At 49.4% G+C, this 25,990-nt stretch overlaps 1 protein-coding gene across 1 annotated transcript in view; it reads left to right on the plus strand.

Moving 5' to 3' along the window:
• Nucleotides 1-25,990, plus strand: part of POLA1 (DNA polymerase alpha 1, catalytic subunit) — a 2,011,520-nt gene that overhangs the window by 511,927 nt on the left and 1,473,603 nt on the right. The window contains exon 23 of the mRNA XM_085622423.1: nucleotides 2,004-2,103. Coding sequence (XP_085478549.1) covers nucleotides 2,004-2,103 — 100 coding nt within the window. The remainder of the gene's footprint in view (nucleotides 1-2,003; nucleotides 2,104-25,990) is intronic.

The following is a 25,990-nucleotide window of genomic DNA, read 5'->3' on the forward strand; positions in this document are numbered from 1 at the left end:
CTCCTTTTTAGGGCCCTAGCTTCATGGCACCAGTGGTCAGTTTCTTGCATGGCTCTGCATTCCTGGCGTGGAAAACAGTGTACAGAACTGACGTCGGCGCGTATGTGTGGCGCCTAAGTAGTCTCCGTGACGTCATCTCGGCGCTTACGATGCCAGCGACTGACGCGGAGCCACACGACGCCACCTTCTGATGCGCAGGGGTACTGCTACAAAAACTTTCCAGACCCAGTCTGATGCCTACGGAGGATTTGTGGTGATCTGTCAAGCGGAGGCCGAGAACCAAAATGCTTTTTACCCATGTTAATTTCTATAGAGATTTTAGACACTGCTACAGCCTGGACCGCTGGACCCTTGCTCACTTTGCCACTGGATTCAAGCTAGCATGGCAGAGGGGTGTTACCCCGAAAATGGTCCCAGGATGTTTGTTTCCAGTTCAGGGAAGACCTGGCTCGGCAGTTCGGGTTGTACTGTTGCCATGAGTCACAGGGCAAGACTGATTTGCATATAGCTGGTCTGAGCTGAGGTGGCGAAGTGAGATGAACGATGATGGCTTCAACCCAGTTCCATGACAGAGGGTGAGTGGCTGAAAAGTTTCAGCGCTCCGTCCATCATCTCCTTGTGTTAACTTTGTAAAAGTGGCTTTTTCGAAATTCTAATTTAAATTCAACTTTTTATATAAGAGGATTTTAAATTACAATTGATTTGAGTCCAAACATGACATTTCTTTCCGCTCCCAATTGAATGTTAGCACTTATTTAAATGTATTAAGGTAACCCATTATCGCATGGGAGAGGCAGGCTTTCCAGGGGTGAAAAATGAAATTAGGAGGTTTTTACTTCAAGGACATGTTAAACTTTAAAACACATGTTTCTTAAACACATGTACTTTCTAATTAATTAAAATGCAGCCTATGGGCTGTTTAAAGCCTACCTTAGGGGTGACTTGTAGGTATTAAAAATGATAGTTTAGGCTACTAAAAGGTTTAGTTTTAAAGGGCTATTTTAATGGGCGGCACAATGAGTGCTGCAGTGCCACTCAAAGCATTTAATTTAAAGGCCCTAAGTACATGTAGTACCACATACTCAGGACTTAAAAGTAAATTAACTTGACCCATCTGGTGTAAGTCTGTTTTTCCTTGTTTTGAGAGTGAGCACAAGCACTTTAGCACCGGTTAGCAGTGGTAAAGTGCAGTCTTCATACCCAAAAAACAAATTCAGAAAAGAAGCGGGGTAAACACAACTTTTTCGGGGGGGGGGGGGGGGGGGGGGGGCGGCGGAACTGTAAAGGGAGGGCCAAGTCCAACATGGTGTGGTTAAAAGGTAACTAAACTAATTACATTGTGTGGGTAAAAGATAACGTGTGTGTGTGTGTGGTTGGTTGTGTTCGTGCATGTGTGTTCGTGCGCGTGTGTTTGTTCGTGTGTCTTTGCATGTGTGTTCGTGCATGTGTGTTCGTGTCTTTACTTCTAATGCCTGGCCGAACTGCAGTCAAGTGTTATAGTTAAGTAACTTTTTCCTCATCCTCCATCTCAGGGTGAGAATATGGGCAGTGCTTAATGTGAGCAAATTGCACCGGTCATAGATGCTAAACAGTATTCTCTTTTCGCTGAACGTAACAGTGTGACCGAGTTCCCCAGACTTGTTTTGCTGCCATGTTGTATTAAAGTTGCACTCCTGCTTTGAAGCGCGAGTGTATTTCTTGATATGAAACATGAGCATGTTTTGAAAACATTGGTACGGTTTCTAAGGTGACATATATTGCACAGAGCAGCCACTTACGCTTTTTACTTTAAGTGTGTTAAGTTTTTTTTTTCATAGACATTCGCCCAAACCTGGTGAGGATTGAGCATGTGCCTTACAGTTGATGAAAAGTAATTGGCTCAACACACACCTGATTACAAGGTCTGACTTGTCCCTCTTCAGGCATGTATAGGATGTAATGTTTGACAAAGAATCGTACATCAAAGATTTTCGTGTAACACTTTTTCCTTGTACTGACTGCAGGCAGACGAGGAAGATGATCTTGAAAGTGATCTGGGTAAATTGAAGAAGGTGCGGAAGAAGGCTGCCTATGCGGGAGGCTTGGTGTTGGATCCAAAAGTTGGTAAGTTATAGGCTTATGGAGACACATCAATTCACTGAATAGGGTATAGCAAAGCTCGGAAAAAAAGATGGATTAGATATGCTGCTTCTGATGGATATTTCTAACTGCAGAATTAAGGCCTTATGAAATCCCTCATGGCACCTGATGGGGATCTGGAAACGTTTCCAGCAGTTGGTCTGCAAAACCAGTATGTGGCACCATCAGACTCCACGGCGGCCTCATCCCCCATCTGCAAGTGACATGGTAAAGCTGTATACAAGCACCACCCGTGTGCTGACGACAGGCTTTTTTAAATGCCTTTCAGTGCAGGCGTGAGTGATCCATATAAGAGTCCTCTCTCCAACGATCCCGCTCAGAGAGAGAGCACACTGTTTGCACGCACAATGCTTGACTCTGCATCATAGTCTGACAACACCCCACAGCTGCAGCTAATGCATCCCAAATTTCCCAGGCTATCTTTGATTTTTCAGCAGGTACTGGCGTTAAAGGAGTCCAAGTTGCAGCCTTTCTGGCTTATTTTTGGCCACTCTAGAATGCCCTCATGCCCCATGGATCTATGTAGTAAAGTGGGTTTCTGTTTCAGTAACCCCCCCTCCCCCCCCCACACTTTTTGCCAGACTACTGATGCACTTTTTCATTGTGTGCCCTGGGTCCCTACCAATCAGGTTCCCAGGGCCTGTGTTCTTTCCCCAAAACTAACCCAATTGGCATCTCTGGCCACAGGTCAGCCCATGGTAAATGGTACCACAGGAAGACCTTTAAGGGCTGAAGCACTTATTGTGCCACCCTTAGAGGCCCTGTACCTTTACACGCACACATTGCCTTTGCAGGCTGCGTGTTTTGGTGTAGAACAAAGTAAAGAGTCGACATGGCACACATCCCTGTGTGCCGTGCCTACAGCCTGCTGCCCTGGCATAGATCAGTCAACCCTCTAGCTGGGTGCCCTATGCCAGTGGTGAGGGTACAGGTGCATGAGCCCTGTACCCCTACAGTGTCTAAGCCCATTCTTAGGCATTGTAAGTGCAGTGCTGCAATTAAGAGTATATGGTGCTTGGAGCTTGTAATTACGAACTTCACTGCACCATAATGGCTACACTGAAAACTGAGAAGTTTGGTATCAAACTTCTCAGCCCATTAAACCCACACTTAATGCACACAGATGGCATCCCAGAGATGCCCCCTGAAAAACGACAAGCCTCCGGTGGGCTCCCTGACTGGTACACACCAGCCTGTCACCACGAGACATGTTTGTGGACCCCTAGGATGGGAGCCTACGCTCCCTGAGCCCAGAAACCAAGCCTTTCCTGGGTGGAGGTGCCATGAAGAGCCATCTGTGGCAGGGGAGCTTCAAAGGCAAGGCAGCATTTGTAATGCGACCCTGCGACCCCCCCCCCCCCGCAGCCTCTCCTGCTATCCGGAGCAGACCCCCTTCCTGTCTCCCCTCCCTTTCGGCGGGAAGACGGGCAGGAAAAACTAGCCAGCCCAGGAGGTGCGCCCACCTCTGCCAACTCCACCCCTCAGGTGGGGGAGGTGACGTGAAGCCCACTCTCCAGTGCTTGCCATCGTGCAGATGGCAGGCAGGCCCCAATCAGGACTAGGGATTGTGCTCACTCCCCCACGTCGGGTGAGCACCCCAAGGGTGTAGTCACCCTAAGGTCAGTAGCCCATTGACTACTGACCTCAAGACCCCTAGAACGCCACCTAAATACAGTATTTAGGGGGCAGCCCTGAACCAAGAAGGCAGATCCAGCCTGCCCACAAGAAGAAAAGGACGAAGAGCCATGCAGAGCTAACAAGGACAACGCCCACTGACTTGGCCCCAGCCTTACAGGCCTGTCTCCCCTCGAACCTGCTCCTGCGAAATCCCGGCGTATCCAGCAGCCAGCAACCTCAAAAACTCCGGAGGACCTGCCTGCCTTCACTTTCCAGACTGTTTCTCCCATGAACACCAGATGTATTTAAACTGCAGCTTCTGGTGCCAGACAGAGACCGCAAAACCAGCCCACTCTGCACCCGCCGAACCCCGCTCGAGTGGGAAAACACCACGAGGAGGTCCCCCTGGTGATCCTGACCCGAGATCTGGTGACCCCTGACCTGCCGCAAGCCGCCAGATGACTCCTGTAGCCTCAATCCAGAGGACCCCCCTACCGCGACCAGAGCGGGTAAGAAAATCCGACGTCCAGAGGCACCCCTGCACCAAGCGCCCCACGGCCTTGTGTGCCCAAACCAACGGTGCCTAACCAACCCACGACATCTCAACTTACCCCTCGAAAGGGTGGTCGCAACCAGAAGATCCTCGTCCCCAAGACTTTAGTGTTTTTGTCCCAGAGGTTCTCCATTGAAAACGGGGCTCCCAACCTCAAAACGGCACCTGCACCCGGCTGCCCTTGTGCTGCTGAGGGTGCACCTTTGGTGCTACTTTGGTCCCCAACTTGCCCTGAGCTTAACCCTAGGATCTTTGCTCCCACAACCCAGTGGCCCGCTTGCCAGCAGCCACCAACCAGAGGCCACCTATCCCCCTTTGGATAACATTGGGTCTCAACACTCTGCAGCTGGCCGCCCTAGTACTGCTGAGGGTGCAACAACAATGCATCACTGACTCTGGGAGACCCCTGAGTCTAACCCCAGGACCCCAACACCAAATACTAGTACTTGCCTCGAAACTGATAACCTGCTTTTCCTCATAGGATAACATTAACACTTTTTCTACCAAAAGTTTCTAAGGGTCAAGTTTTGAAATACAAGAATATTCTTTAAAAATCGTGCATCTAACTAAAACGCATTTTCTCAACTGTTTTCAGGAAATGTCCCAGTGCTGAATCTAGGATCCAGCACTGTTAGAAAAAGTCATCCGAAATGTAACTTACCTGCAATTTATTGAAAAAGCCTATTCATTCCAATGTACTGTATTTGCTAAGTGTTGCATACTACTGCTCCCCTGTAAATCAAACAAAGTACCATTCCTATTGCATTTTCAAACAGTTCTATATCCAGTTACTTATTACTGAAAAGTATTTAACGCTTACCTGTTCCAGGCTTGCTTGGTTCTAAAAATAAACAGTATATTTTTGTATACAAAAACAATTGGCCTAGAGTTCAGTTCTTGTGTGTGAATTCATTTGCTGACTGAGTGTGTGTATATCAAATGCTTAACACTGTCCTCTGATACTGCCTTACTGCTCGACCAAGCTACCACAAATTGAGAATAAGGGTTCTATCTTACTTTAACCTCTGCCTACCTCTGGAGACTCTTGGTTTCTATACACACTGTACCTCACTTTGGTGCAGTATATATAGAGCCAGATTCTTACAATCTACAAGGGCCATCCCTATCACCAAATAAACTAGCTAGACCTCTACTAAGCCCCCCTGCTGGAGTTGGGTTGCACCTCCAATCCTTTGCCTTACACTACACCGATCTGGCCCTGGTTCCAGAGTCTTCATGTCCATCCCTGACACATCATTATCTAGGACTTTCACAATGCAGTGGTCTCAATACATCAGCAGGAACCAAATTGTACTCCCATTGAGAAATGTGCCTGTTTCTGTAGTACTATTTAATGCAGCAGAGGTGCTCAAACTCCATTTGCCATCTGAGGGAACTTGGACTAAGATGGTTTAAAGCAGTTTTGAAACTTGACTTTTGGGTACCTTTCTGTGACGCCCTGACGTACTCTTGTCTGCTGCACAGTCAAAGCCTTGCTTGGCTCAGCCAGTAAGTAGTCCCCATCTCTAGGCAGCAAAGATGTGCTCAGTGTGACCCGGTCTTCTCTCTACATCCAACAACTGAAAGTAGTCATGGCTTCTGCCAACAAGGTAAACCTGAATGTCTTCCCTGCTGCTCCCCCAATTGAGAATGCAAGTGCATTGATGTGCTTGGCAGGAGGGTTTTCTCCACAGATAGGTTGAGGCCAAACCTATTTTGTCGGTCTGACTGGACATCAGCCTGTGCAACCTGTGTTAGGGACAATGGGGTAGTGATTCATTGTCATTCCTTGATTTGCCCCACAGGTTTTTCAAGGGATATGCCCTTTGATGGCTTTGGGCTATTTGGAAACATGACAGGTTCAGATTTGGAGTATTGTAAAGATGTCAGTGCTTTGGGTTGCTCCTTGGGCTTGTTCTCTCCCACTAGCCCATTCCATCAATGATGCTGCAAGTTCAGGGGTCACTCCTGGGACCTGGCTTACTACCAGAGGTAGCCATCCCTGACATGCAGCAGACCGTTCAGTCCTCTTGAAGCTTCAGTGTGTGTGTATGGGGTAGAAAACTAGGCTATCAGCAACATTCAGTCATTTTCCTCTTCCCCTGCCTCCAACCTGCTAGTGTTTCTCTGGGGGTCTGGGGGCCAGCGAGCGGGCCAGTCCAGCAGTGCCCCCTTTGCAGCAGCCTCCAAACCCTCTGAGTGACCTTTTCAGGGCCACCAGTTGCCAGTGGGAGGCAGGATCCGCCATCACCTATGCCACTGGCAAACCATCACGTCGGACAGGTGGGTTTTGCAGATAGTCCGAAGGGGCTACTCCCTTCCCTTCGAGACTACCCTCCATCCATGCCACCGCAATTTCATCGCATGTCGGAGGATCACTTGGCCCTTGTCCGCCAGTAAGTTTATAGCTCACTTAGCCAAGAAAGCTATGGAGCGAGTTCCTAACCCAGAAGTAGGGTGTGGTTGTTAGTCCAACTGATTTCTGGTGCCCAAGAAGGACAAAGGCCTGCGTGCTATCTTGGATCTCAGGAACGGCAACCGCTTCCTCCAGAAGGAGAAGTTCAAAAGGTTGACATTGGCTCAGGTTCTGTCTGCCCTCGACCCTGGAGACTGGATGGTGGTGTTGGACTTGCAGGATGATTATTTTCACATCCCGGTTAAGCCTGCCTACCGGCGCTACCTACGGTTCACGTTAGGCCACGAGCATTTTCAGTTTACTGTGCTCCCCTTTGGCCTTACCAACGCCCCTCGGGTGTTTCTTGAAAGTGATGGCGGTGGTCGCAGCTCATCTGCGCAGATCAGGGGTTCCAGTCTTTCCCTATCTCGACGACTGGCTGTTGAAGGCGGGCTCGCCCCAAGCTGTCGTCTCCCACCGCCAGACTACGGCGGCCCTCCTATATTTGCTGGGGTTGACAATCAATGTGCCGAAGTGATACCTGACTGCCTCTCAGAAGCTCTTTTTCATCAGAGCAGTTCTGGATACAGTGCAGTTTCTGGCTTATCCTCCCGAGAAGCGAGTCTGGGATATTTGGGCTATGATACCGATGTTTCAGCCTCTATACTGGATTTTGGCAAGAATGACCCTGAGGCTACTGGGCCTCATGGCCTTCTGCATCCAGCTGGTGGATCATGCCAGGTGTCACATGCGGGCTCTTCAATGGAACCTGAAGTTCCATTGGGCACAGCATCAGGGGAATCTTTCCGATTGCGTCCATATCTCGGAGTGCACTCCACATCAATTGCAGTGGTGGCTATCAAACCAGGAGTGTGTCGCTGGCAGATCCCTCTGCCTTCCCCAACCAGAGTTCACGGTGGTGACAGATGCGTCACTCCAGGGATAGGGCGGCCACATGGGAGAGGCAGAGATCAGAGGCCTCTGGTCTCAGGCGGAGTCCGAGCTCCACATCAACCCACTGGAGCTTCGGGTGATTGGTCTTGCACTGAAGGCATACCTTCCTTCTCTCAAGGGAAGAGTAGTGCAGGTATTCACAGACAACACCACCGCCATGTGGTAAAGCAACAAACAGGGCGGGGTGGGGGTCGTGGACCCTATGTCAGGAGGCCCTTCTCCTCTGGACATGGGTGGAACATCAGGGCATGTCCCTGGTGGTTCAACACCTGGCAGGTTCCCTGAACACCAGTGCGGACGTACTGCGCCATCGATGCATGGTGGATCACAAATGGCGTCTTCACTCGGAGGTGGTGCAAAGTCTCAGCGGTGGGGAGTGCCTTGGTTAGATCTGTTCGCCACCGAAGACAACGCGCAGTGTCTGCAGTTCTGCGCGTTGGAATTTCCAAGCCAGCACTCACTCAGGATTGGGCATGAAGAGTGTGGTATCCCATGCTCCTGTACATGGCCTTCGATACTCCGATCAGTCTGCCTCTATGGGAGGATTTTCTGTCGCAGCAGCAGGGGATCGTCCTCCACCTGAACCTGTCCACCCTACACCTCCTTGCGTGGAGATTGAGCGGTGACATTTGACAGCTTTCGACCTTCCCCCGCGAAGTCTGTAATGTCATCTTGGCAGCCAGGCGTCCCTCCACAAATTCAGTATACGCCTGCAGATGGAACACATTTGTGGCATGGTACACAGCAAAGGCTGTGGATCCCCTTTCTGCCCCTCTTTCACAGGTTCTCCTCTTCCTTCTTTCTTTGGCCCAGCAGGGATCTGCCCTGGGCACCCTTAAAGGCTATCTTTCAGCCGTTTCTGCCTTCCTTTGCCTTCCAGATAAACCTTCTCTTTTCAAGTCCCCTATTGTAAATAGGTTTCCAAAGGGCATTACTCATCTCTTTCCTCATATTCCTTTCGTAATGCGCCAGTGGGACTTGGATCTGGTTCTGACTTACCTAATGTGTGCTCCCTTTGAGCCATTACATAATTGTCCTCTCAGACTTTTAACTCTGAAAACTGCCTTTCGGATTGCCATCACCTCTGCTCGCAGGGTGAGTGAGCCTCAGTCTCTTTCTTCTAAGCCTCCTTTACTTGCTGTTCATCTGGACAAGGTTGTCCTCAGAACTTGGCCTTCTTTTCTCCCCAAAGTGGTTACCTCTTTCCACATAGGACAGACTATCACTTTGCCCACCTTCTTCCTGCCCCTGCATCCTTCTAAAGAGGAAGGAAGACTCCACCGTCTGGATCCAAAACGTTGACTATCCTTTTATTTGGATCATACAAAGCAATTTCGGTTGGACGATCAACTCTGTTGGCTGTGTGGGTCGGGCCTTGCAGGAATGTACCATCTCTCTGTGGGTCCTTCTTTGCATCAAAGTATGCTATTCCTTGGTGAAGAAGGAACCTCCAGTAGGATTGCACGCCCATTCCACCACGGAGACGGCAGCGACTACTGCTTTGGGACGGCGAATCCCTCTCAATTACATTTGCCAGGCAGCCACATGGGCATCACTGCACACTTTCACTAGACATTATTGCCTGGATACTAAAGTGTGGAGAGACAGCTTCTTTGGCTGTTCAGTTCTACAGGACTTCCTGATGTGAACTTGGTTCGCAGACCCACCTCCTCAGTTTGTGTTGCTGGGGTATCTATTCTAAGGTAAGAAAACTATAACTAATAGTCTTTCAGATGAACAAGTTACTTACCTTCGGTTACGATATATCTGTAAGAGACATATATTAGTTATGGATTCCTTACCACCCCACCCATCCTCCCCGTTTAGTGTTCTAGAGTAAGGGACTCCCTTTCAGGGCCCTAGTTTTATGCACCGGTGGTCAGTGTCTTGCATGGCTCTGTGCTTCTGGTGTGAAATGTAGTGTAAAGAACTCACGTCAGTGTGCAAGGGTGGTGTCTAAGTAGATACCATAAAGTCATTCCGGCGATCATGACGTCAACGACGAACACGGAGTCGACCAACGCCACATACCGACGTGCAAGGGTACTGCTGCAGAAAAAAATCTCCAGATCCAGTCTGACGCCTGGGGGAATTCTAAGGTAAGGAATCTATAACTAATATGTCGCTTACATATATATGGGTTCGAGGCATGTGGGCTGCTGAATTCATATCTGTGCATAGATCGCCGCCTAGTGTTGGGTCCGGATGTTTGCACGTTGTTGTCCTGGAAGAGTCTTCGAAGTATCCTTGGATAGGTGACTCCTCCCCTGGACTACAGTGCGCATGGGCATTCTCTCCATCCTCAGATTGTTTTTTTCCGCCATTGGGTTCGGATGTGCTATCTTAGCTCAAGTTAGGAAAATATTTTGTCGAGGCCAAAAGGCCTTTAGTTCGCGTCGGTACGGTTTATCGATCGGTTTTCGATACAACCTTGTTAGTTTACTAACTTTCAGCACCGACTTTTTTCGCATTTACCTGTTCATCGACTACTTCGACGATGGAATCGAGGACGCCATTCAAGAGGTGTCCGGTATGCAATGCGAAGTACCCACACATCGACGTCCATCCGGTGTGCAACAAATGCCTTTCGCCGGACCACGACGAATCGACATGCATGGCCTGCGCCCGGTTCCGTTCAAAAAAGACTCTACGAAATCGACGAGCGGCGAGACTCGAGGCGCAGCACGCGGCACCGGCCCCAGCAGACCTCTTCAACGAGGCCGAAGACGTCGAAGAATTGGAAGTCTTACCCTCCAGTCACGTTTCCGAACACGGATCCGGATCGGACGAAGTCGACGAATCACTCTTCCACAGAGGTGAAGACGACACCGAGGTAGGAGACGACGAGGAGGCCTTAGGGGCCGAAGAGAGTAGCTCCAATGATGAACAAGGCCTACCTGTTCAGACCGAAGAAGGCCCAGTTCCACGGCCTATGGCTCCGGTCGAGGGATCGCCTTCGGGCCTTACCCGAGACCCATCCCGCAGTTCTTCGGCCCCGCCCTCGGGCCCGGCCTCGGACATTCAGCGGCAGCCATTACCGCTTAAACCAGCTGGTTTCCCTTCCATAAAACCGAAACCGAAAGCTGCTCCGGTTCCAACGAAACCGAAACCGAAAGTGACGCTGGTCGGATCGAGGCCTTCCACGCCTTCGACGCCAGCGCGACGCGTCGACACCGACCGCACCAAGAGAGACTTTGGTGCCGAACTTGAAGCGGGCGACGTCGGAGTCGACAAACGGAAAAAGGCCTTCGGCGCCGACAAACCTGCTCGGCTCCCGGCACCGACGCCACTGACACCGAGGGCTGCACCGCCTGCTGCGTCTCGCATCGCTCCCTCGACGACACCAAAGCCTCACGCATCGAAGACGTCGACGGTCATCTCCGCACCTCGACTCGATGAACCACCGGCGCCGAAAAAGTCCACGGCCGCCTCTACGAACCTGGTCGGTGCCAAAGCCTCAAAGGCGCTCCAAGGACGACCTGGTGCGACACAAAGCAGCAAAACCAAGGCTGCCCTCCAGGACCCGTCGGGTTCCGGTCCGATCGAAGCTCCAGCAGCCTCTTCGGTGCCAGCCAACATTACCTTTGGCTTGCCTCCGTCAACAATCCCGAAAATGTTCCAACTCAGGACACGGGTCACCCAGACTACGATTACACCTGCTGAGACATCTCCGTCACGTGTCATCGACGCCAACACTGGCAGGATGATTCTCCACGAGCGAAGAATAACTTCGGAACCACCGTTGGACCCTTTCAGGATCCCACTAAAAAGGAAGCTGCCTGTAGAATCAGAACCTCTCCTTTATGAACCTTTCCACTCATCCTACCAGGATCCACAACTATTCTCCCCCACACGTTCCGACACGGATGCGTTGGAGGACTACATGGATGACCAAGTCCCCTACCATGGAGACACAGACCCTGATGACCAGCAGGACCCTGATCACACTTGGGGCGACCCTGTAGACCCAAGTGCACCTCTCGATGCACAGGACCCACAACTCTATGGGGCGAAAACATCTCCCACAGAGGATACTGCAGCCTTCAACGCTCTTATTGAACGTGCTGCCAATAACCATGGGGTGCAGCTTCACTCAGACACCGTCGAAGATGACTTTCTTATGGACACTTTCGCATCCTCAGAACGGCATGTAAAGACTCTGCCCATGTTGAAAGGAGTCCTCAAACCAGCCAAGGACATTTTCAAGGAACCCACCAGGGCACGAGTGATAAACCCCAGGATTGATAAGAAATACCGATCAGCACCTGGGGACCCTACTTACATCAGAGGCCAATTACCACTAGACTCCATTGTCGTAGCGAATGCTCGCAAGAGGGCACACTCGCAAACGACAGGTGACGCTCCTCCCCCGGACAAAGAGTCCAAGGTGTTAGAGACCTCTGGCAAGCGAGTTGCCGCCCAAGCTGCCAACATATGGCGCATAGCCAACACTCAAGCGCTCCTTGCTCGCTATGATAGAGCGCACTATGACACACTGGAGCAAATATTCCAACATCTCCCTGACCAGTTCAAGGAAGGCGCAGAAATGCTCATCAGAGAAGGACAGCTACTCACGAATGCTTCCATCAAATGTGCACTAGATGCTGCAGACACGGCTGCCAGGGCCATAAACACAAGCGTCATGCTGCGACGACATGCCTGGTTACGAATCTCAGGATTCAAGCCTGAGGTACAAAACAATATACTCAACCAGCCTGTCAACCCCGACTATTTATTCGGGCCAGAGGTTGACACCACCCTTGAGAAGATAAAAAAGGACACGGACACTGCAAAGTCCATGGGCGCTCTCCAAACCCAGTCCTTTCGGAGCGGCTCCTTTCGTCGCCCCGGAAACAAGGGAGCAGGTAGAGGACAGGGGTCACAACAAACATATAACAAAGGCAATACACAGACCACCTACGATAAAAACACCCGGGGTGGATATCGTGGCTCCAGTACAAAGGGCAGAGGACGCGGCTACGGCAACACCAGGTCCTCCCCCAAGAACAAGCAGTGACGCCCTCTCCCTTCCTCCCGACCACCTAACACCTGTCGGGGGAAGGCTACAAAGGTTCCTGTCCACGTGGAACTCCATCACCACGGACAGGTGGGTCAAAGATATTGTAAAATACGGTTACTGTCTGGAGTTAACCTCCACTCCACCCACAATACCACCAAGAAACCGTCCTATGTCCTCAGAGCACTTAACGCTCTTACAGAAAGAGGTGCAAAGTATGCTTCTAAAAGGCGCCATAGAGGTCGTACCCATCCACGAGCAGGGTACGGGGGTGTACTCCCTCTACTTCCTAATTCCAAAAAAGGACGGGTCACTCAGACCTATATTAGACCTGAGACCCCTGAACCAGTACATTCTTTCAGAGCACTTTCACATGCTCACTCTACAGCAAGTCCTTCCGCTTCTCAAGCAGGGAGACTTCCTAGCCACACTGGACCTCAAGGATGCGTATTTCCACATACCCATCCACCCCTCACACAAAAAATACCTCAGGTTCACTGTCCAGGGGCAGCACTATCAATTCAAAGTCCTTCCCTTCGGCGTGACAACAGCGCCCAGGGTTTTCACGAAGTGCCTAGCTACGGTGGCAGCACATCTACGGAGGCAGCACATCTACGGAGGCAGCATATACACGTCTACCCCTACCTAGACGACTGGCTCGTTCAAGCGAAGTCAGCCCAGCAATGTGCCAGCCACATGTCCCGCACCATTCACCTTCTTCACAGTCTGGGATTCTCACTAAATTACCCAAAGTCCCATCTCCAGCCCGCACACGTACAACAGTACCTAGGTGCGACTATAGACACTCTGGCGGCCACAGCTCAGCCAAATTTAGTGAGGATCAACAGCATACAACTGCTGATCTCCAAGTTCAAACCCAATCACTCACTTCCAGCGCGAGTGTTTATGCAGTTGATAGGCATGATGGCCTCCTGCATCTTCATAGTCCCGCACGCGAGATTACATATGCGCCCGCTTCAGGAGTGCCTAGCACGTCAGTGGAATCAGGCTCAAGGACAGTTGAAAGACCTAGTGTTGGTGAGCGGTCGGGCATACAACTCTCTGCATTGGTGGAATCCACAAAACCTTTGCAAGGGCCGACCATTCCAAGAGCCTGTCCCACAGATAGTACTGACAGCGGACGCGTCTCTCCAGGGATGGGGAGCTCATGTACTCCACTACACAGTGCAGGGACTATGGACGACACAACAAAAGAAGATGCACATCAACCTTCTGGAACTGATGGCAATCTTCCTGGCCATGAAGGCATTCAAAGTACATCTATGCAACAAGGTCGTGTTGATCCGGACGGACAACATGACCGCAATGTACTACATACAGAAACAGGGAGGAACACACTCTCCACAGTTGTCTCATCTGGCTCAGAGCATGTGGAAGTGGGCCATTCAGAGGAACATGTTCCTCATGGCGGAACACCTCCCTGGCAAGGACAACCAGATGGCGGATCTGCTCAGCAGACACAGCCACCAGATGCACGAGTGGGAGTTACACCCATCAGTACTCCAACCGTACTTCCAGCAGTGGGGTCATCCGGAGATAGACCTATTCGCGAAAACGCAAAATGCCAAAGCTTCGCCGCCAGGTTCCCACATCCGCAGTCGCAGGGCAATGCGATATGGATGAACTGGTCCGGCAGATTTGCGTACGCTTTTCCCCCAGCGCCGTTAATACCGCTGGTGGCCCGCAAACTCGGACAACACTCCCTGACACTCGTCCTAGTTGCTCCCACGTGGGCACGCCAGCCGTGGTACACCACCTTCCTCGAACTTTCCGTGGTGCCGCATCAAAGGCTGCGGATCAAACCCGCGCATTTGACGCAGAACCATGGAGAGATTCAGCACCCAGATCCGCAACAGCTGAACCTGGCGATCTGGCTCCTGAAGTCCTAGAGTTTGGCTATCTCAACCTGCCACCTGACTGTATGGACATCATCAAGGAGGCCAGGAGACCCACTACAAGGGCTTGCTATGCAGCCAAATGGAAAAGGTTCGTCATTTATTGCGGTAATAATGACATTAACCCGCTGGACGCATCCATCCAAAACATCATCTGTTACCTCTTACACCTATACCGATGCAATCTGGCGTACACCTCTATACGTGTCCATTTGACCGCAATATCAGCCTATCTGCAGACCAGGCAGCACCTCTCACTATTCAGAGTGCCTGCCATCAAAGCATTCTTGGAGGGACTCAAACGAGTCATTCCACCAAGCCACCCACCGGCTCCAATGTGGAACCTCAACTTGGTCCTCACACGCCTGATGGGTCCACCCTTTGAACCTCTACACTCATGCGAGATTCAATTCCTTACCTGGAAAGTAGCCTTCCTGGTAGCGATCACTTCCTTAAGAAGAGTTAGTGAACTCCAGGCACTAACAGTTCAAGAGCCATTTATACAGGTTCACGCCAACAGGGTCGTACTACGTACCAACCCCAAATTCATGCCCAAAGTAATATCGCAGTTCCACATGAATCAAACTATTGAACTGCCCGTTTTCTTCCAAAACCCACAAACTGTCGCAGAAAGGGCACTACATACACTAGATGTACGGAGGGCCCTCATGTACTACATCGACAGGACTAAACCCTTCAGGAAGACAAAACAACTGTTTGTTGCCTTTGCCCCACACCACAAAGGTAACGCCATCTCCAAAGCAGGGATAGCCAGATGGATAGTTAAGTGTATTCAAATCTGTTATCAAAAGGCAAAATGCACATTAACTATTCCACCACGAGCCCACTCAACACGCAAGTTGGGGGCTTCCATGGCTTTTCTAGGAAATATTCCCCTGCATGATATATGCAGAGCAGCCACATGGTCCACTACACACACATTTACAAAACACTATTGTGTAGACGTGCAGTCAAAACAGCAGGCAGCTGTAGGACAGGCTGTTCTCAAAACACTTTTTCAGACCACTGCAGCTGGCACTGGTAGCCGCCGCTAATAGAGGGCACTGCTATGTATTCTATGCACAGATATGAATTCAGCAGCCCACATGCCTTGAACTGAATATGCTACTTACCAGTATGCATCTGTTCTTGGCATGTAGGGCTGCTGACATTCATATCGCCCTCCCTCCTCCCCGGCGCCTGTAGCAGCTGCAGCTCTCAGAATTACTGTATAGCATGGTCATCACTTTCTGTATCTACTCCATCACTGCCACAATGGCGAAAAACAATCTGAGGATGGAGAGGATGCCCATGCGCACTGTAGTCCAGGGGAGGAGTCACCTATCCAAGGATACTTCGAAGACTCTTCCAGGACAACAACGTGCAAACATCCGGACCCAACACTAGGCGGCGATCTATGCACAGATATGAATGTCAGCAGCCCTACATGCCAAGAACAGATGCATACTGGTAAGTAGCATATTCATTACGGAATGTAAGTACCTTGTTTTTTAAGGGTATAGCAAAGCAGATTCAAAGCGCTACATTTCAAGATTTTTTTTTTTTATCCAATTCTGCATTGGAAAGCCACACAAGTGTATCATTTTATTCGGATGGTAGGACATTTGTGCCAGCACGGTAATCCCATACAAACATATGCGGAAAAAGTGTTTTTTCTGTTAAATGTGAGGTTTTCAGGGGATTCTGGGTAGTAAAACATTGGGGGATCCACATAAGCCATACCTCACTGGACTCCCCAGGGTGTCTAGTTTTAAAAAAATGTGTGGGTTTTGTTGTTTTCCCTAGATGGCCACCGAGCCCGGGGTCAAAAACCCAGGTGCCCCCTTGCAAAACCAGGTCTTTTTGTGATAGGTAATTTTGATGTCTCATAATACGTTTTGTGCCCTTACCTGTAACAGGCACTTGGCCCACCCACAGGAGTGAGGTACCATTTTAAACGGGAGACCTGAAGGGAACAAAGACTGTGGCTATTTTTAGGTGGGGTGGGGGCTATTAGGTTTCCTTATTTGACAGCAGAGCTAGAGTTCAAACTCCACACCTAGGCACATTACAAACAAGCATTTACAATGCAATAGGTCTCGCAACTGCGCGTTTTGGAGCTATTGGCATTGTAAATGGCAATGCTTTTAAAACAAGCAGTGTGAAATTCCTGTGCAGGGATCTAGGTCTCCCAGTGTGGTAAATCCAGGGGACTGCTTCTGTTATGAGCAAGGGTCCTCAAACAACCCGAAAGGTGTCATGCTTGATCATCGGGCAGCTCCTCATTGGGCAGGCCCTGCAATGCCCAACGGGCCCCTCATGGGGGCTCTTCGCCGGAGTTCTTTTCTTTTTTGCCGACGTGAGGAGTGAGGTTTGGATGTGGTGTGTAGATGTGTGTTGAATGAGAGGAGTGTGTGTTAAAAATGACTAGCAGGATCCAAAAACTATTTTAGTTGTCGGGTCCTTTCGTCATGGTTAAAAACGTGGGTTTAAGTTAATGATAGATATAATGGTCTATCTTGGCTCTGATTAGTAGAAGTCAAGGGTCGACGTGTGTCATGCCTACTACTGTCCACAAGGATCACGGCATTTCATCAGGACCAATTCAACTTTATCTCCTCAAACAAGGATGGGCTTGTGAGATATGTGCACCATGCCCTGTATACCTTACATAAATATGCAGGGTATCTCCTGGGGAAAGACCCAAAATTAGTAACGTGTCTGGCTACAATCAGATCGGTCTGGGCAAAACGCTATTGTGCGTGCCGATGGTCAGTTGCCGGTGCGCGATTCGGGCTTCCAACCTACCTCTCACTCTGCCGATCCGCCTACCTTTAACTACAACATGATTATCAGCAACTCTCAAAGGAGTGCCTGTGGCCAACAGATAAAAAAATTATTTTTGGAGGAGAATGTAGCTAGGCTGTAAAGATTGTCTGCTAGATACAAAAGAGTATGCAGCGAAGGGTGTATAATGTGCCAGCTGAATGTAGTACGATTTAGCAGTTCAGCAAGTTGCAATGATAAAAAAGCAAAGCTGAAGAGGGGGGAAAAGTGGAATATAGCAGTCTGTGAGGTTTGAGACAAACTGGAACCCAGCTGTAAATCTGACTTCAAACACTATCCTCAAGTGCAGTAAAAAACGAAAACATGCTTAATCCCTGCCTCTTGCATTCACATAACTATTTTGAACGGTTGAATGGCAGTGTGAGAAAAGGCGCAGAAAAGGGGACGCAGAAAGGAACAAATATGGAAACCGCAGCACAAAATGTAAACAGTAGGTGAACGAGTACAAGACAGGTGAGCAGATATAAATAAACCTGAATTCAGCATTACAAAGTGTTGGAAGGAGTGCGTTGTGATGAAGCAAACAGCAATAAACAAGTATTCAGTAGACAATGCACGTAGAGAGTGAAGCAGCAAACAATCACTAGCACCCACTGTAGACAGTGAAAAGGCATACAGGAGGGGCAGGTCAAGGAACCGAAATGGATCCACATCTAATCACCAGCATGTAAGGAGGAACTCAGGAGGAAAAAGCAAACAGAAGGCCGCAGAGCGGGATTAACGCAGTTGGCAGCTCAGTGTATGCAGTACACTGCAGCAGCGAGGGGTGAATAAACAGCAGCACACACGGTCTGTGAAGGGATACACTTGGGTGAACAATAAACAGCACACACAGTGGGTGAAGGAGGTACTTAGCAGCAAAGGAATAAAATAAGAAAATGCAAACACTACATACGTAGAGACTTAAGAAATCAAGAACCAGAGAAGTAGAGTAATTAATCTGCAGTATACAATAGGTGGACACATGCGGAAGGAAGAGATAAATACCCTAGATTCTCAAAGTATGCAATGTTTCAGGTCAGAAAAACAAAAGAAGCAACGTCATTACCATGACTCCAGCAGCAGTGTCAACAGTGTAAAAGGATAACAGATGAGGGGCCAAGCAGTAATCTTTAAACAGAGCACAATTGGACACAGGACAGGAAAAAAAAAACTCGGTTGCAAAAGGGGATCACGAGGCATTAGCTGTAAAGGGAGCATGCAGTGGTGCAAGGGTAAGGCCCCACAGCAGAGGTGGATAAACATCCAATCAGCACTCAAAGTGTAAACAGCGTGAAGGGAGACATGACAGGAAAGCACAGCCAGCAAAAGAGGTGGGTCGATACAGCAACGGAGAGTGCAGATGGAAGCTAACACGCAGTATCAGACAGACACAATCCAGTATATTGTTCGCCTCCTACTTTGTTTTATCATTCAAGTTTGCTGGACTACACAAACATAACGACAAGCAAGCATATTGAGCAGAGAAGGGACCTATGAACTATACCCTGGAACAAGAGAAGACCCACCAGCAGAAGACTCTACAAAAGTTATAGCAATTTACATATTATGACGATAATGTACTGTTGAGGATGCATATACAAGCATGCGAATCAAGCACAGACAACAGAAGAGGTGGATATACACATCAGCAGTGAACATGGTACATAGGTAGCTTAAGAAATACCCTGGAACAAGAGAAGACCCACCAGCAGAAGACTGTACAAAAGTTATAGCAATTTACATATTATGACGATAATGTACTGTTGAGGATGCATATACAAGCATGCGAATCAAGCACAGACAACAGAAGAGGTGGATATACACATCAGCAGTGAACATGGTACATAGGTAGCTTAAGAAAGCAACATACGAGCAAAGGGGAGGACGTCAGAACATCGAAGACACACAGACTGCAGGCATACAGGGGTGCTAAGCGACCTAGCTGCAGACAGAAATAAACAAGGACCCAGGAAGAGTGAGTTTATGATAATTAAGTATATCTAGGCAGAAGACCCAGCCAAGGGGCGGCTGGCCCAGAAGAAGCAGAAACATGCTGAGGGAGAGAAAAGGTTGTAAGTCTCTAGGAAGAGGGCGGATGGGGCCCTTTCCCTGCACCCGAATGTGTTCTTGATAACCCACTACTCCAAAATTGCCGTAGAGGGCTGGCTCCTTCTTTGGACACTTAAAGTAGTTAGAATGCATGTTATATAGGTACGGTTGAACCAGTGCGATCTTCATCTGCCTCATTAAAAAATAACGAATCCAAGCATTAAACAAGGGAACTATGTGTTTGTCCTTTAGCGAACCAGCAAAATGTCACAAAATATTTTGTCCCTTTATGTAGTCTTGATTTAAATCTCAGCTATTCAGTATTGTGTCCTCAAGTCTTTCTTTAACGAGACACTTCCTTACCTTCAGCATGGGTTCCTTTGTGTGCGCGCTCGTGCGTACCTGTGACGTTATTGGCGTCATTCTACGTGCATTGTGTGTGACTAGCTGAGGTGGGAGACCGGCGTTCATTTCGAGTTCCCGCGTCGTGGTTTCGCGCGCCGCTGACAGGAGTCAGGGGACAAGAGTGTGAGGAGGCCTCAGGCAGAGACCCGTGTTCCGTATGTTACTGGGGTGGGCTGCCTGACGAACCAGAAACCCAAAGCGGCTTTCCGGCCCAAGGAGAGGCCGGGTCACAACTCGGGAGTAAGAGGTAAGAAGTGCTGGGGTTCTCTGTCAAAAAGGCCCACAGGTGGTAAGACTCTGAGGTCGTGTCCTTTCCCATTCCTAAGATCGACCCTGAACTTCATACCCATCCAAGGACTGCCGCCGCACTCTGAACTCTCGGCCGGGCTGCAAGCACCGACCCTTTAGTTGTTTCAATTGGGGGCCCCTGCCGCTCTTTCTGAGCCCGGGTATCACTCTGCAGACAGGTGGTGGCTTCCAAGATTTGGGCGCTGCACCGGTTTTCAGACTGAGTGCAGTGTGTTAGTACTATGGGTTGGTTCCCCCCTCTCCTTATTACAGGAGCAGTAGATGGTCCATTGGAGCCTGTGTGAACTCCTGGATTGAAGGTGTGCCTAGAAGACTGGTGTCCGTGACCGTAGAAAGAACAGGGGGGGCGGTGGCGAGGTGTGTGCGCGTGTGTGTCTGTGCGTGTGCGTCTGCGCAAGCGCGTCCACAGACCCCGATCGCTGCGCGTGCCCCGGTCTGTCTCCCTTGAGAGACATCACGGCAACAATAGTTCTCGTTGGCGGCAGCGCTTCGCGCTGCAACGCCAGCGAGACCTAAAAAGGGTCTGTTTTCACTGGAACAATATGATGTGTCCACGTTGCGTTTTGGACCATTTCCTGTCGCGGTTATTAGGCCTATGCCCACACAGGTGGGCAGTAGGAAACTTGCCAGGCCAGTGATTTTTTTTTTTTTTTAATATAGTTTTATTGCAGGAATCAGTAAATCGTTACATAATCGACCAGCATTATATAACAAGCAAGATCAATGAGACACACCCCTCCGTCCCCCCGCCGTAAGTTTCTTACACAGCCATTCAGCCCACAACCCTAGGGTCGGGCGGCGAAATTCAATGGGGGCTCAGAAGGATGTCGAGGCTGGTCCGGATGATCCACTGTCCGTCATCTGCTTTTCCAAACAAGCCTATAAACCCAGAAAGAAAAACCCCACCCTCAAAAAACGCTACGAACCAAAGAGAACCCACCCAACCCCGCCATCAGCGCACGGCAACAACCTCAACAGGATCTGCTAAAGGACCCATGGGGAAAGCAACAGAGCTGAAAAGTGCAATTGTCTATCGGGACTTGGGGCGAGCTGCTTCCTCACTTTCAGAGTCGCTGGGGGCGCAATAATCCCTAAGGGCCTGCACTAACGTCTCCCACTCCAGCGCTGCCTCCTGTGCCTTTGCCAGGCCAGTGATTACACAACTTTCCCATGCAGAAATGTGAACAATGTTAGATTTCTTTTTAGCTAAATTTAAGTTTGCAGGGTATTCTGGGTAGGAAAATATTGTGGGATCCATGCAAGCCTCGCCTTCCTGGACTCCCCTTGGTGTCTAGTTTTCAGAAATGTGTGGATTTGGTTGGTTTCCGTAGATGGCTGCTGAGCTCCGGTCAAAAAACACAGGTGACCCCCTTGGAAAAACCAGGTTGTTTTGTGAGGATCACCACACAGCACAAATTTCCAACCACTCAGCGTTCCCCTCAGTCTCCCTATAAAATTGATACCTTATTTGTGTGGATGGGCCAAGTGACTATGACATGGAAGGACCAAAAACTTGTAGAGATTGAGGGAGGACCAAAGTGAGTCCAAAAGGGCAGTTTATACGTTTTTAGGCTGACGCTACTTTGGGCACCCACGTAAGTGAGGTATCCTTTTTCTCTGGAGACCAAGGGAAATGCTGGGTAGTAGGACATTTATGCCTGCATTGGTGACCCTACAACTTACCCACACAGAAATGTGAGGAAACTGACTTTGTAAGTAAATTTGAGGTTTGCCGGGGATTCTGGGTAAGAAAATGCTGGGGGATCTATGCAAGCCACTCGGGCAGTCGAGAGTCTGATAGATAGGTGAGCACCTGTATTTTTGGGCCCGGGGTTTGCAGACACCTAGGGGAACCACAAAAACCCAGACATTTCAGAAAAATAGACACCTGTGGGAGTCCAGGGAGGTGTGGCTTGCGTTGATCTCCCCAACATTTTCCTACCCTAAATCCCCGGCAAACCTCAAATTGAGCTGGAAAAATTAAATTTTTCTCATTTCTGTGTGGGAAGGTTGTGGGATCAGTGAGCTGACACACATTTCCTACCACCCAGCGTTACCCAAGGTCTCCCGATAGAAATGGTACCTTACTTCTGTGGGTAGGTCAAAGTACCCGCGGCAGGGAAGGGATAAAAATGTATTGTGGAGATATCAGAATTATCGATCACTAAATGATCTGGCTTTGCAAGGGGGGGCACCTGCTTATTTGGTCCCGGGTTCGGAGGCCATTTGGGGAAACCTACCAGACCTTTCTGAAAGCTAGACACCCGGGGGGAGTTGGGGAGTTATGGCTTGCGTGGTTCCCCCAATATTTTCCTACCCTGAATCCCCTGCAAACCTCAACTTTAGCTTAACATCATATTTTCCTAATTTCTTGCTGCGATCACTGCGCCCGCATGAAGAAATGCAGGGTGGGAGGACGTTTGTGGATCAGCGGAGATTCTGGAACTTTCCAACACAGAAATGAGGACATTTTTGGGGGGACAGTGAGGTTTGCAAGGGATTTTGGGGAACAGAACCTGGTGAGAGCCACAGAAGTCACCACATCCTGGATTCCTCTGGGTGTCTAGTTTTGAAAAATGAATAAGTTGGCTGTGTGGGGGGGGGGGGGGGGGGGGAGAGAATCAGGGGCCCCTCCGAAGGGGCAGAAAGATTGTGGCTATTTTTTTGTGGGGTGGGTGCTATTTTTTGTTTCCTAATGTAACAGCAGAGCTTGTCCAAACTCCACACACAGGCACATTACAAAAAAGGGTCAGTTTTCACTGGAACAATATATGTCTGTTGCGCTTTCGACCGTTTCCTGTCGCGGTTATTAGGCGATGATGTACAAAGGATAAATATTCACTGAACAAAGATTTCCACACATTCCAAAATATGAAACCAGTTGATTTCAGAAGTATGGGTGCATGAATGTCTTAATAAACCTGTCCTTCTTGTGAAGCTTTTCCTTCAATATGTACACTGGTGTGGTTTTTCACAAGTGAGGTACCATTTTTATTGAGAAAGTTTGGGGAATGCTGGGTGAGTGGAAGTTTGTGGATGCACAGATTCCAGAACTTTCCATCACGGAAATGTGCGGAAATAGTTTTTTTTAACTAGGTTTAAAGTTTGCAAGGGATTTTGGGTAACAGAACCTGGCGGAAGGCACACCAGTCACCACATCCTGGACTCCCCTTGGTGTCTAGTTTAAAGAAATGTACAGGATGGCTGGAGGGGAGATTAAGGATATCTTTTGGCTATTGTTTGGGGGCATTGGTATGCCCATTCTGGGCTAACTCCACCCCTACGTTTAAAAAAGAGAGCATAATCCCTGGTACCTAGTTTGCTCTGTCTGGGGCACTACAGGGGCTATTGCCCCAATCTGTCTCATGGGGGGGGGTGATAGTCTGTAGCATTTATTCTGAGGGGTTGGGGGTATTGTCATGCCCATTATGGGCAGCCTCTCCCCCCTGAACTTTGAAAAATCGAATCGCTGGTGCCTAGTGTGCTTTCTGCCCTCTCCCACACACACGGGGGAGGCAGATAAGGCGCTATTGCCCCCATCTGCCTCCCGTTGGGGGGGGGGCAGAAAGACCTTTTCATTTTTGGGGGAGAAGGGTGGGGGCATTGGCATGCCCGTTCTGGGCAGCCCCCACCCCTGACATAAAGAAAAAAGACTGGATATGTCACGGAGGTGGGAGGAGCGAAAGTCCGCGCCCAAGGGGCTGCTCCCCCTCCCTTGGACCTAGTGGGTGGATCCCTGCTTGGGATCGCCCTCCTGGGGCGATCCCCAAGCAGGGATCCACTAGGGAAGGGTACCATTGGAAAGGGGAGATTCTCCCCTTTCCAGTGATACCTCTAGCATGTAATTCGGTGCTCGGGGACTGAGAGAGCCACATGAGCACCGAAACAACGAAACTATTTTCAATGTAATGACGTCAGCATGCCATGCGCTCGGTCGTCATTACATTGAAGAAAATAAAAAGGCCTCCGAAGGTTGGAGAAGCTCTTCCCCCCACCTCCCGAGGCAAAAATGTACAAAAAGGAAATCCCTCTGTTGTCTGCAGCAGAGTGATTGTGTGCATCTGTGCACCTGACTGAATGGTTCCGTCATGAGCACAGGATCACTGATGCTCATGACTGAACCATTCCGTCATGAGCACCGAAGGGGTTTAGGTGGTTAGTAAAAGTAACCTAAAGGGAGAGACCAGATTTTGGTATTACTTCAGCCAGTGGACTCTTGTTGGTCCAGTATGGCCCTTATTAGAATTTGCCTGCAAAAGTTAATCACAATGCAGTCCCCTTCAATGTCTTTAGCTGAACGGCTGATCCATCCCACCCTTTGTACCATGATATAATTTGTTGGTAATGTTAAAATGTTTGTTCTTGCGTAGCCAGTCAACGCATTTATCGCGCAGCTCTTCCCAAGATTAATTGTTCTTTAAGCAGTGGTACCACGGCCAGGACTAAAACGTGGAGGCCGGCTGCTGGAAGCAGATCCCATGCATCCTTATTAGGTTTGAAGCAAGTACTATGTACGGGACGATGAACAGCACCAGTTCTCTCACACTGGAATTTAGGCGTGCATTTTGTGGGAGCGATCAAACTGTTACATGATGATGTTGACTGCTCTTTACTGTGTGCACCCCGCAAAGGTATACTGTGAAGAGATGATTGAACGCTGGGACCTGGCTGGTGTGTTACTCATAGGGGATGGTTTTGACCTGTGTAACAAGGATCCCTGTGGACAAACCCTCCTATGGCAGAACTACATGGGGCTACCCCAATGATTGGTCATTGCCCCTCCCTTTGACACGGTTGTCAGAAGGTGCTGTATGATTACAAATGCTCCCCACAAGATCCCCAAGATAATTCAAGCTCTCCAACAAAGGTTTGAGTTTTTCATCCATAATATTTTCGACCCTAGTACATAGAGCATCAATAGAAGACGTGTCGGTTTGCTGTATATCACCAGTTTGGGTGTAAGATTTGTTTGAATATGCATTGAGGGATTTAAATTGGGGTTGAGATGCAGGCTGTGATTGCACCCAGGAAGATCCACTGTGGGGTGGGCCAATACATGAGGACTGTTTACTCTTTGCAGTAAGGTGCTTTCCCAGTGTTCTTTTGCGCTTAGCAGCCTCAGCAGGAATGGCAGGGGCTGAAGCGCGCTCCAGACCCAACGTAGAGCTGTGTGCAGGAATGCCTGTAGTGGCTTTAACAAGAATGGGGCTAGCAGAGGTATGCAGTTGGGTTGCCCTGCCGGCCGTCTTAGAAGCGGTGGAACTGCTCTCTCACACGGCGGTTGCACCTCACATTCCAGAGGCAGTCTACACTCCGTTGGCTCGATTTCATTAGTGATGAGGCCAACATTCCTCTCCAGCATACTATCAGTGGAGACTTGGGGACGTGTGGTAGCTGCAGTTCCAATATGCTTCTCCATATTTTACATCTTTAAAAAGTAAACAGGCAAAGTTCTCATCTCAAGTGATTTCCTTCGATAAACCAGATTAAAGAGAGCAGACCCACCCAGCCTTGTCTGGCCTTGGATAGGAGCAGACTGACCCGCACTTGCCCCGGGAACGCGCCTGGGTGCATCCTGTGCAGCGGAAGCCCTAGCAAAATTAAGTGGGTACGTCCGGGCGCGAGATAATGGTATCGGCAGCTGCCAGCCGTGATGTCTGGCTTGTGGACGCCACCAGCACCAAAACTAACTTTTCACTACACAATAAACCTTTCCAAATGCAGAGCGAGCCTGCACTCCAAGACTGGGAGTAGTCCATTCATTTAATTGCATCAAACGGTTAGAAAATCCATTCGTCAATACACCA

Source organism: Triturus cristatus, chromosome 8 (genome assembly GCF_964204655.1).
Source record: "Triturus cristatus chromosome 8, aTriCri1.1, whole genome shotgun sequence".
Lineage (NCBI taxonomy): Eukaryota > Metazoa > Chordata > Amphibia > Caudata > Salamandridae > Triturus > Triturus cristatus.